This window comes from Postia placenta (genome assembly GCF_002117355.1).
Source record: "Postia placenta MAD-698-R-SB12 unplaced genomic scaffold POSPLAscaffold_2, whole genome shotgun sequence".
Taxonomy (NCBI): Eukaryota; Fungi; Basidiomycota; class Agaricomycetes; order Polyporales; family Adustoporiaceae; genus Rhodonia; species Rhodonia placenta.
Genome location: NW_020169833.1, coordinates 1,685,529 through 1,697,014, shown reverse-complemented (window position 1 = coordinate 1,697,014; position 11,486 = coordinate 1,685,529). Strand labels below are relative to the sequence as shown.

Below are 11,486 nucleotides of genomic sequence, written 5' to 3'. Positions count from 1 at the left end.
CTCGCTTTCGACTTGCTTTCGGGTACGTCTGCCTCCTTGATCAACCTCGTGTTGCAATGGTCTCACGCCGTCTGTGATTTCTAGACGTATGTCGCTACCGCTCATTACCTTCTCCGATCGACAACACCCTCACACGATACTGACACGTAAGTCTTGCCACACTCTCGGATGACGCGTCACTCACCCTGCGCAATATAGCATCAACGCGCAAGCCCGATCTGATCAATCGACGCAAGCGTTTCAAGTCACAAAGGTATGTCTGCTCTCGACTTTGTACATCTCACATCGGCTGACATCGTCCTGAAAGACACCCTCCCGACAGACCTGGCACGTCTGTTGAAGACCGCTCACCTTGTGGAGGTCGCCACAGGATGAACGGTGTCGGAGAGCAGCCAACTCTCCGACTGATGTTCGACGGCCAACACCTGCACCCCGGCGTGGTTGCCCGGGACTGCAGGGCCTATGTACGAAAGGACACTGGCGACACAGCTAGACCACCGCGCGCCTTGGAGGTCGCCTCGGATGCGCGGCAAGTCGCCCTCGGGCGCGAAGCTACGGCCAACACCTGCACCCCGGCGTGGTTGCCCGGGTCTGCGGGGCCTTTGAACGAAAGCTCTCTGGCGAAACAGCGAGACCACCGTGCGATGGGGAGGTCGCCTCTCTGCGCGGTCACATGCGACGGCCAAGACCTGCACCCCGGACTGGTCGCCCGGGTCTGTGGGGCCTCTGAGCGAAAGCTCTTTGGCAAAACGGCGAGACTACTGCGTGCCGGGTCGGTCGGCTCGGTGCGTGGTCATATGCGACGGCCAATACCTGGGGTCCGGAGTGGTTGTCCGGGCCTTCGGGGCCTATGGAGGAAACTCCACTGGCGGAACAGCAAGACCACTGCGCGGCGGGGAGGCCGCCTCGGTGTGCAGTTACATGCGACGGCCAACACCTTCGGCTCGAGTTGTCACGGTCGCTCGGGATTGGAGGGCCTGTGGGGGAAACTTCATTGGCGCAAAGCGAGACTGTGTCACCGCCTTGGGTTCGACGATCGGCCTGGGGCGGTGATGTCCTCACGGATGGACAGCGACGATAAGAAATACAAAACTCATACACATGTGGATTGCTTCATCTTGTTCGATTTGTATTGTGACATTTTGTATTTTCCTTGCGACAGAATGGGTATACTGGATTCTCATGCGCACGCTTCACCGCACTCTCTGTGCTCCTTCAGTAAGATGACCGGCTTCAGTCACGCATGCACGATGCTCACAGGTAGGAAGCGAAGGCATAGCATTGCGACCAACGAAACGCTACAATACAACAGTCTACGTCTAGAGAAGCGACTACGGCGAGCGCCATCAAGAGATGATAAACTGAATAAGTTATACGTGTGTGGTGGTAGAGTACGGGTACCTGAAGGAGCGCGATCCAGCCAGCCAATGCAGAAGAAAGACCAACCAAGTTCAGCCAGACACCAGCGCAGAAGAGTGAATCCGTGTATGATCACCTTGAGGGACAACGAACGACGCACGAACATGGACATAAATACGACTATAAGACAACTGTGGGCAATTACGTCGTTATTTCGAACGGATAGTCAATGCTCAGCGGCAGCCGCAACCGCGACCTGCGCCCCGAGCCACTTCAAAAGCAGACCCATATTCTCCTTCTGCGCGCCATTCGCGCCTGCAGACTCAGCCGCACGCGCGTCCGCACGGAGCACGTCGAGCACACGCTGGCCCACCGCGAGCGCGCACTCTTCCGCGCGCCCGAACCCGCTCAAGCAGCCCTTGCGGTACTCGTCGTCTGATAGGCCCAGCATCTCTGCGACCGTATGCTCGTGCGCGGGATCCGTAGCCGGTGCGAGCACGCGGAGCAGGACGGGTAGCGCAATCAGGAGCAGGTCGGTAGTGAGTATCTCAAGGTCCGCCGCAAGCTCGGCAAAGCTGGCTGGTTCAGGGCTGCCTGCACGACCGCGGCCGGCCGTCATGAAGGCCTGCACGGCCTCGAGGAGCGCGGTGAGCGCGCTTAGAGCCTCGAACGCCTCGTCGACGGCCTCGCGTGCGATGCGTGTGCTCTCCTTATCGGCTGCAGGGCGTGGCAGCGTGGCTAGAAGGTCATAGAAGGCACGCGCATCTGCTGCGACCGTTGCACTACGCGGGGTAGCCGCGCCAGGCGGAGTGGGAGGGCGTGAAGGGGGAAGCTTGAGCGTGAACCTGCTGGACGGAGGGGTCGCGGGTGGAGTGAATTTCGATCCATTGCGCTTATCCTGGGGCTTGACCGTGTTGTTGCCGGAGAGAACTGGTGAGCCCGGAGGCGAGGTAAGAGGCGCGGGGCGGTTGGACAGCGCAACCAGTCCACGCCATACGAGTGAGATGAGGAGGGATGCAAGGGTGTTCTCAGCAATTGACGCAACGGCGTAGCGAGCGAGTGCACGCGAGTACACAGGCATCAGGCCCTGCATGGTCATGATAGACGGATGCGGGATCGGGGACCTCGTGCCCTTGGTCGACTGTGGCGAATTCGCAGGCATTTCCAATGCTGTCACCAACGGCAACAACTCGTTCTTGATGCCGTTCATAAGAGGGTCGACAACCCTTTTGACGACGGACACAAGCCCCTCACGAATGTTCTTCAGCCCGTCACCCCTCATGTCAGTCTCGAGGCCGAGACGCAGACCATCAAATGTTTCCAGCAGTTCGCCTGCAACCGCTGCGAGACCCAGCGCGTGCAGCTGCGTGGCATTAGACTGCGGGTTCTGCGGCGTCGGCGTCAATGGGCTGAGGAACGCAGGCGAGGACAGGAGAGGGAGAAGGTCGCTGGACAGATTGGACAACAGCACGGAGAGTGGTCGGTGAAGCGTCCGGAGCAATGCGCGGTATAAAGGCGGATTCTCACGCGAAGCCTTGACTTCCCTGTGTGCGCTGTCAGAAGCGGCTGCTATATGCCCACTGGAAAGAAAACTTACGAGGCAAGCAGAGCGCCGAGAGCGCGTCCGCGTCCCGCGGGGATCGGCCGACGGCCATTGAGGAGCTCATGCGGAGCGCCGGGCCCGCTAGGCTGCGCGAGGGCTTTGGACACGGCCTCGCTGAATTTGAGGCTCAGCACTTCTGTGTACGAGCCATCCTGAGTCACGGTCATAAGGGCACTCGCTGGAGCCGGAGATGGAGAGGACCGTCTGAAGTTAGACAACGACAACTTGGAGAGGGGACGCGGGGTCCTGTCGAGAACCATTGCTGGCTCCTGGACTGGAGTGAGAACTGGGGAAGCTGGGCGACTGGTAGGACGCAAGAACGAGGGCGCCTTAAGAGCGCTGTACATCGTTGTATGCGGTGACGGCGGCAGCTGGTTGGGTGATGAGTTAAATATGGTATAATGTTGTGTCTAGCGGAGCTGCGAGGTTTGATAGGACGGAGCGGTAGGGTATTGTGAAGAGTGTGGACTGTAGAACCAGAGCAGGCGACCTGGATCCGAGAGATGGAGACGAATTTATCCCATATGGAAGAGCGTTAGCAGAGTCTTGTCGAGGTCTGCGGTAGGGCAAGAGGTCCTAAGGAGGCCTGTCTGTGTCGACGAGAGGGAATGCGAGCGATCCGAAGAGAATCTTGTTGAGGTGGTGTGTTATGCTGCAGAGTGTCTGAGGAGTCAGCCCGCGAACGAGGGTAAAACGTGGGCGTCGTCGAACACGACGCACCTTGGTAGCGAGGGGAATACCATAGATTTGGACGAGGAAACTCGCAGGCGGGAGAGGCACGAATGCGGGTAGCAAAGAGAAGGAGGGGCCCTTGCAACCTGAAAACTCTGGCTCCGGTTCGTTATAAGAAAGTTGATTTTCCCACGCCCAGTGGTTGCTGATGAGCCCTCGATTGCCGGCGGCGCGCTCCTTGTTCTTCTTGCCACAGACGGCCACTCGCACCCGGACCTTACATTGTTGTGAGCAAATGCATCCCGCTTCGCACCCCGTCTTCCTGAGCAGTCGCCGCGTTCACATCGGGCAAATCAGACCAAGATGTGGCCACGACCGCGATGACCGCCAGCCCCACCGTGCGGGTGGAACGCGGTGGGACCACACCGCCCAGAGATGATAACCGCTATGAAGCCAATGACTCTATGCTCCGCGCAGTCCAATCCCCAGCCGACCGTGCGTTAGTTATCAGCCGCTTTGATCATGTCAGCTCCGAGTGCGGCCACCTCTGTGTCCAGAGTCTCCTCTCTGCAGTGCTACGATGCACACCTCTGCAGTGCTACGATGCACACCTCTGCAGTGCTACGATGCACACCTCTGCAGTGCTACGATGCACACCTCTGCAGTGCTACGATGCACACCTCTCATCAATCGCCAGCGCCGCGCGCGCGTTTCACGCCATGATCGTGCCAGCCGCCGCCAACTGAGAACAAACCACCAGTCTGAATCAATCACCATGCGCTACATACAGTACACATTTGGTACTCTCCCCGCCACTTGTCTACTACTCGCTTTGGTACATACGTTGCCTGGAAGAATCTGGCTGCAATAATTTGACAAGAAGACTCCGGGTGGTATCATCAGTGCGATCGCCCAAGCAGTTATCAATACATTCTGGTCGTGAAACGTCGTGACGCGTCGTGAAAGAGATGCTTGACGCATTTCAAGTCAAGTTGACTATAGCGTCCAGGCGGTGACAGTCTCCGCGAGGCCATTCAAATTGTTCGCATAATTGATGATGCCGTTGTAGTCGACGCTGAGCTGGTACGTCGTGTACACCGTGTTCAGCCCATAGATCGCAATATTGGTCGAGTTCGAGTCGATCTCGGCGATCTGTGATTGACAGTCGTAGCTGGCATCGCAGGTCTGGGCGTAGTTCTATTTCACATCATGTCAGCCTCGCGACCAGCGACCCGGAAGTGGAGCTGTTACCTGGAAGAAGCTGTAGTGTCCTGCTCCTGCAGTCGACATCAAGAGAGTGAGTCGCGTGAGGGCCTGTCGGTGGGACAGCACGCACCGAATATGAGGATGTTCGACGAGTCTGAAACAAAAAGTGCCCATGCGGCGTTCTGAGGCCACGAAGTTGGATCGCCATACGTGGTACTGGGAATGAAGGGTGCAGTCGGACCGGGATTAGGTTGGAAGTATGGCTATTGCCTTATCGTTAGCATCCGGTGCCGTCCATCCTACCATCCACCCTAACTCACCGTCTCCGTCTGAATGAAACCCATGTAGTGGTTCGCGGCTCCTACCAAGCCGTACTGGTACATGATGCTGTGTTCACCTGCCGGACTGAGGTAAGTCCACTGACGCCACCTTCCCTGGTCAACCTATGCTTACTGGCTGTTGCAAAGTGTCAGCACAGGGCGAGGACAACAGGTATAGTTATGAAACCCACCAGTTCCTATCATCCATACCGGGCCTTGTGATTCAGACAATATACCACGAGCGCTCCAAAGAGTGAGCTGCTCGCTGTCTACAAGCGAGTCAACGCATGCCGATTGGCAAATGTCTCAAAAGAGCGGCCGCCGTACACACCTGACGAATCCAAATCATGGTCAGCCAGCCAAACCCAGAGGCCCTGCAAGAGATAGTCAGCGGAACCAAACTGAGATAGGGGTGATCGACGCACCTCCAGATAGGCACTGGCTCCCGAGGTGATGTGCAGGCCGATGAAGGCAGCAAAGCACTGGGTCCCGTCGCTCGAGTTCTGAGCGGGGCACTCCGCGACTTGCAGGTCAGTCCCATCTCCTATAATAGCGAGTTCACATTCCACGATCCCACAGATCTATAATTGTGGAGCACTTACTGCCGCCGAGGCTGCACGAAGAACGCCATAAGTGGAAGCACGCTAGAAGAACAGGTACCACACGTACATAATATACGTATCCCAAGTGCCTGCAGCACCCTGTTCGTCGGACGGATCATGTACGTTCCATTCAACGACGATAGCACCAGCCGCTGCGGGACGCGACATTCCGAAGCCAATGAGCGGACCGCGAGCCTTTCAGGAAGACACAGGTGGGGTGCTTGGTACTCACTGGGTCCCCGCGTCGAGAAGATCATATCGGTGATCTCCGCCACACCCGTGGAGCCCTCTTCGCCGACTCTCACGACGACCTGTGGATCGTTATAGTTCTCGAAGTTGCTGCCGGTACCCATGATCGTGGTCCATGCCTCGCCGACGACTTGTGTGCCTGCCGGAATCGTGATCGTCGAAGACACAATATACACGCCCGCGTCGAAGTAGATGATATAGCATCCGGCATACTGCAATACAATTCGCGTCAGCTTGATTGCCGGGTGGAAACAGTCCCTGACAAGGGAGAAAAACTCGCGTTGTCGAAGACGGCCTGGATGGCAGCCGTGTCATCAGTGCTGCCGTCGCCCGTTGCGCCTTGCGACCTGACGCTTATGAACTGGCTCGCCGAGTAAGAGGCATATTGGGGATGTGTCTTTCCAAATATCCAGCCGTTACTGGCCAGTAGATCCGAGGACTTCGAAATGGAACCGATATCGCTCTGGACGAAGGTGCCAGATGCATCCGTGTTGGAGTAGACGTTACCTTGCGCCCAGCTGTCGATAGTGTACGAGCCACCTGCAAGCTAGGAAACCGATATTTAGATGACGTGCACGACTGAGTACGCAGGACACATACCACCGATGCGCCGCTGGCAGTTCCGACAGCAGTGCCAACATTGGTTAACGCGATGTTGTTGAGAACGATGGAACCATTCAATGAACTCGAGGCTTCAGCCGTCTGGATGAAAGTGGTGACATCGGTGACAGTCGCGTCGATGATTGTTTCTGACCCGACACCCTGGCCACTCTCTGTCGATGATACCAAATAGAAGCCGGTCTGACCGAGGCAGCATTCATAAGCTGAAGCGAAAGAAGCAGTCGCGGACAAACCTCGCAACTGTTTATTACGACTCCTGTATTCATCTGTCAATGCCAGGACAATATGTATTGAATGAACGCTCGCCTTGGAACGTCCATCCCCAGTTCCAGGTCGCATAGACCTAGACGAGCACGGCGTTAGTGATACTCGACTATGCAAACTTAATTTGATTGAATTACAGCTGATGCAGGGAAGGAGTCCCGTATTAGGCAAGCACACAAGGAACTGGACAGAGACACTCACCCGTGTTGGCGTTATTGACGGTCAGATTTCTCACGGTGAACCTGGAAAAACATTTACGTCATGTCCATGCGGCGCCACGCCGTACTCACTGTTGATTCCCCACATCGATTCCATACTGACCGCCGTTGAACACCAAATCTGTCATAATCCATCAAGGCCGTGCTCAAAGATATCAACAGTATCATGACAAACCTCCCATGAAACCACCACTGCCGTTCTCCATGAAGATACCTACATGTAGAACAAGATGATCAGAAAGGCCTACCCTACGAGGTGCTACGGCAGTAGGCACTGACCTCTGTGGTTGTTCCCGGAAGCGGTGCTCATCTCAACGACGATGTTGATCAGCGAAGTGGACTGCGAGACCTGCCAATGAAGGCCTGTTGCGGACGACGTTGCAGACATTTGCGTGAGGTCGATCACAAAGTTGCGAACAGAGCGATAGCTTAGCGGGAGAGGTGTTGAGCAAGCGCGCCTTTGTGCAAGAATAGGGTACTCACAAGTTGTCCTGATTCACATACCACTGGGCTCCGTACCCATTGGGAATGTAGGGATCCGCATCTGTTCTCCGCACGGGTGAGACAGTATTGGCTATTGAGTCTAACTTACACTTACCAATGACCGCCAAACCATCGAAGTCAGAACTTGCTAAGAGTGTAGGTGGTACCTTGGCATCCCCAACGAGAACCGTGTAGTAATATGCAATGATCGGAGCTGAGACGACGTAGGTTCTGGTAACACGGCAAAAGCTCAACTATACTGGTGCAGTTGTACGGGGATCAATAACACATACCCTTGGGGGAAGAAAACAACTGCAGGGGTCGTACTAGCCGCATATAGTCAGTGTTGTTGATTTTGACAAATTGTTGACAGCCTTACGTAGAGGAGCCGCAACCATCTCCGCATCTACTGCCATCTGAGATGGCCGCACTAGACGATGGAGATCAGGATCTCGAACAACCCAGAACCATGGATCTTACTTGATAGCATCGGTGTCATCCGTGGTACCATCGCCCGTCGCTCCGTAATCCTTCACGTTGCGGAACACTGCATACGAGGATGGGTCGGAACTGTAGGGAGCTGTTCCCTGGTGCGCGATGTCTTGCAGCCAGAAAGGGTCGCTTGCAGTGGAGTTTCCCGCACCCAGCGGTGCGGTGCACTGGGAGCCGAGCCCAACGACACTCGTCACCAGCGATGCGCACGCGGCGAGTAACACGGAACGGAGGAACATGGTCGACCCTCGAGCGTGTGTCTGTGCTCTGTGCGCGGAAAGGTCAGTGAAAGCGCAGACGGCTCAGGGTTGGGGCAACCGGTGTGCATGGCGACACATATATATGTGACGCAGCGGGGACAGGCATGGAACTTAGTCTGCGGTCCGTGACGCGAGAAACGAGACATTCTGCGGCGACGTGCCGTATTTCCATTTAGACCGGTGATGAAGGCACAGAGAAAGTGCTTGCTTGACACGATCGCATGATATGTATAGAACGAATAGCACCGAGCATGTCGCTCGCCGCCCACGACCAATATGCCGGCGTGCGCCATATCAACACATGGGGCTGCAGGCGCCTGCGTCCGAGCACCATCGGACAAGCGACACGCGACAAGATGGCTTATGGAGCTGCACAACGTTGGCCCCATGATAGCAGCAGAAGACAAGAGCCTCCGCGAAACGCTCCCACAAATGTGAGGCCTGTTGGGCAGGCGCAGAACAGGAACGCGTCTATCGCTCACGTGCCTGGCGTACACGCGCGTCCGGGAATGGGAAGAAGGAAGCCCGCGCTCACCAAGTATGGCTTGCCAAGGGTTCGTAGCCGCGCAACGCACAAGGAGCCGGGGGAAGTCTTGCAGAGGATGGTCCCCTCGATCCTGCTTTTGAGATTGGCCAGGATGAGACGAAAATAACACACCATCTATGAACACTGCTGTTCGGCGCGATACCATAATCAATGCGCCAACGCGCTGTTCGCGCGTAATCGCAGTTCCACGGTGATACATGCTGCAAGCATCCGTTCGAGGTGACACAACGCCCGTTATCGGCTCACGTCGAAGCATCAGTTAGAAAGTAGCTCACTGTTTGATATGATACGCAGCTGCGCTACAGAAGGCCCCCTAAAAACCTCCGCCGCATTCGGGTTTCCAGGCTGTGGGAGGCACGCAACCCTGCCTCCAATGACGATGCCGCTTCCGAAGTGGGGCGTATTCCTTGGCATGCCGGTAGCTAATGTTCTACAAATTTGCGTTGGGACACTGGAGTCGGTCACATTAATGCGCTGCATGTCCCGGCGCCATCCAGGACCGATGTTGCGTCGACACACATCACATCCGCGACGCCCACGACACATCGGGACCGCGTGGACGCACGGCCTACGGCGGGAGCCTACCCCTGCCTGTTCCGATCGAATGCCACAATCAGCGATGCATGAGATCGTGTAAAGAGACACCACGAGTAAAGGCACAAAGTGCAGCTCCGTCTATAAGCAATGTGCATCGATGGACGTCATGAAAGCGGAAAGACCTCGGATACAGTAACGCTTCGTTACGCCCAGGAACGGGTCGCGTGGAGCTGCCCGTTCGGAGGGAGTTTTGCCTCCGTGGCCCGAATCATGATGGTCTATGGGAGTCCGAAGACGAGCAACCCTGCTTCTGCTAAAACGTACTACAAGACCATGAGGACGCGGACCTAGCTCCCAGAAGTCAAACGCATATCCGTATAGTGGAGCCCGTTGTCTACACGACAGCACGAAAATGCCCGGGACTCGTCTGCAGAGCCCAGGTTATGTCTCCAGGTGAGAACCTCCGGAAAAAGTAAGCGTCACCGACGTAAGTGTACAGGACAGGACGTACGGTATCTCGCCATCGCCTCCCATGGTGCACTCATCAGTTGACCCACATACGACAAATAGGAATCTCCACAGCGTGGTCCGTGCTTCCGTGGGACGCGAACCGTTCACAAGGACATAATCCCGGATGCAGGGCTGTTGAAACGGCGGGCTGATGCCTCTATCGGGCGGTAAGGCATGCTAATGGTTGATGGGGAGCCTTCGAATAAAGAATGCAGATCGTCAAGTGGTTCAGGAAGCACATGTCGCCGTGCCTGGGCTAGTATACCAGTAAGTAGGTTTCATCAAGCGCTCCATCCGGCATTTGGCGTTAAATGTGGCATGTACGGCCTGATGCAGCATAACGCCTCAAAAAACCTCCGGAAGCTGCAAGTACTAGAAAGTCTCTATGAGAGCACCTCGTGCCACCCACTCTGAGGATGCCAAGAAAAGCCCGGGTCTCCGGTCGTATAGTCTGAACGACAGCGACGCGTTCAGCAAGCCTGAAGTCTTCGTGGCGGATCGTCACATGGCAGACCGCCAACCTTGTTTCGACACCTACTGCATGCACCGTTCTGGTGGCTGGCTGATAGTCGCTCGACCCATACAGAGACTCGCGCAAGCATCAACCGCTCAAAACAGAACATGACTGAGGCAAATGTATAGATCAGCCGCTGCCCCGCGTGATGAGAGGATACACATGCTCACAGATGAACAATGGCAGGGGAGGTTTCACCAAGTTCCGTGGCTCTGGCTTCGCCTATTTCATTTGTGCTAGCCGCTGGGGACCAAGCATGACCTCTGTATCATGAGGTTCATGCATCAGCGTCCGGAAGACTTACCGAGCATTCCTGCCTGGCCAGAGCCCTTCCGACGTCCGTGTATGCAGCTGCAGGTGGCGGGCGGCCATCAGCAAAACCAGGTTCGGCGTGTAATACAATATATTAGTTATGAGTATTCATCATGATTGTCCATGCTTGTTATTTGCTGATATGTAATTACACGCCTGTCTAATTATGGGACATGATTATGAAGTAGTCAACATTCACGCGATGCATGTGCAACTTAGAGCCAGAATGGTATGCGTCTGATAATGGATTGCAGACACGTCGTCATAATTTTGCTTGATTATATGAATGCCCAGATATTGTGATAGTCTGCTAAGGCTTGGTATGTATCTTAAATAAAGCGATATAAATATTCTAATTCCAATCACATTGCGTATCGTATGGATTCCGACACTGCATGCTGACAAATGCAACAACGGATGCGATGTAAGGGTGCGCTTGACCGATCGTATAGACAATTAGGCTTCAAAAGTCATTACATTTGCATATTTAGTACATTGTTTCGTCCTCTGTGTCCTGACTACTCGTCATCCTCAGGGTCTGAGCTCGTTTAAGTCTATGTCGTCATCTAGATGTTCGAGCGAGCGCTAGCGCTGGCATCAACAGACTCGCGCGGGGCGCAGTCTGCTAGGTGTGCTAAATACACTCATGTCTTCATAGCTGCGACTTGAGGAAATGTGGTGTAGAGTACTAGGTGAGTCTTCGAGTGTGCCGTTGGA

General features: G+C 55.4%; 4 protein-coding genes across 4 annotated transcripts in view; 2 read left to right on the top strand and 2 right to left on the bottom strand.

The window, feature by feature from the left end:
- POSPLADRAFT_1132320 (hypothetical protein) overlaps window positions 1–1,479 on the top strand; it is a gene marked incomplete at both ends in the record, with an annotated part of 2,878 nt that extends 1,399 nt beyond the window's left edge. The window contains 5 exon segments of the mRNA XM_024484197.1: window positions 199–253; window positions 371–1,103; window positions 1,163–1,218; window positions 1,238–1,260; window positions 1,391–1,479. Coding sequence (XP_024342959.1) covers window positions 199–253; window positions 371–1,103; window positions 1,163–1,218; window positions 1,238–1,260; window positions 1,391–1,479 — 956 coding nt within the window.
- POSPLADRAFT_1166140 (hypothetical protein) lies at window positions 1,268–3,759 on the bottom strand. Its single transcript, XM_024487907.1, has 3 exons — window positions 3,683–3,759; window positions 2,957–3,614; window positions 1,268–2,903 (listed from the first exon to the last, which is right to left on the bottom strand). The coding sequence occupies exons 2-3, from the start codon at window positions 3,307–3,309 to the stop codon at window positions 1,586–1,588; spliced, it is 1,671 nt and encodes a 556-aa protein (XP_024342958.1). The 5' UTR covers window positions 3,310–3,614; window positions 3,683–3,759; the 3' UTR covers window positions 1,268–1,585.
- An 871-nt stretch (window positions 3,760–4,630) lies between these two features.
- POSPLADRAFT_1131418 (glycoside hydrolase family 55 protein) lies at window positions 4,631–8,328 on the bottom strand (the record flags this gene model as incomplete). Its single annotated transcript, XM_024484078.1, has 20 exons — window positions 4,631–4,831; window positions 4,886–4,911; window positions 4,971–5,103; window positions 5,161–5,237; window positions 5,352–5,425; window positions 5,488–5,534; window positions 5,586–5,704; window positions 5,763–5,773; window positions 5,830–5,914; window positions 5,995–6,244; window positions 6,304–6,558; window positions 6,612–6,835; window positions 6,933–6,975; window positions 7,081–7,138; window positions 7,187–7,235; window positions 7,290–7,328; window positions 7,394–7,542; window positions 7,598–7,658; window positions 7,713–7,828; window positions 8,078–8,328. 20 exons carry the CDS (start codon window positions 8,326–8,328, stop codon window positions 4,631–4,633), a joined length of 2,268 nt encoding a protein of 755 aa, XP_024342957.1.
- A 272-nt stretch (window positions 8,329–8,600) lies between these two features.
- On the top strand, window positions 8,601–9,322 carry POSPLADRAFT_1043647 (hypothetical protein; the record flags this gene model as incomplete). The annotated part of the gene is made up of 2 exons (XM_024478359.1): window positions 8,601–8,903; window positions 9,191–9,322. The coding sequence occupies 2 exons, from the start codon at window positions 8,601–8,603 to the stop codon at window positions 9,320–9,322; spliced, it is 435 nt and encodes a 144-aa protein (XP_024342956.1).
- Window positions 9,323–11,486: the final 2,164 nt, after the last annotated feature.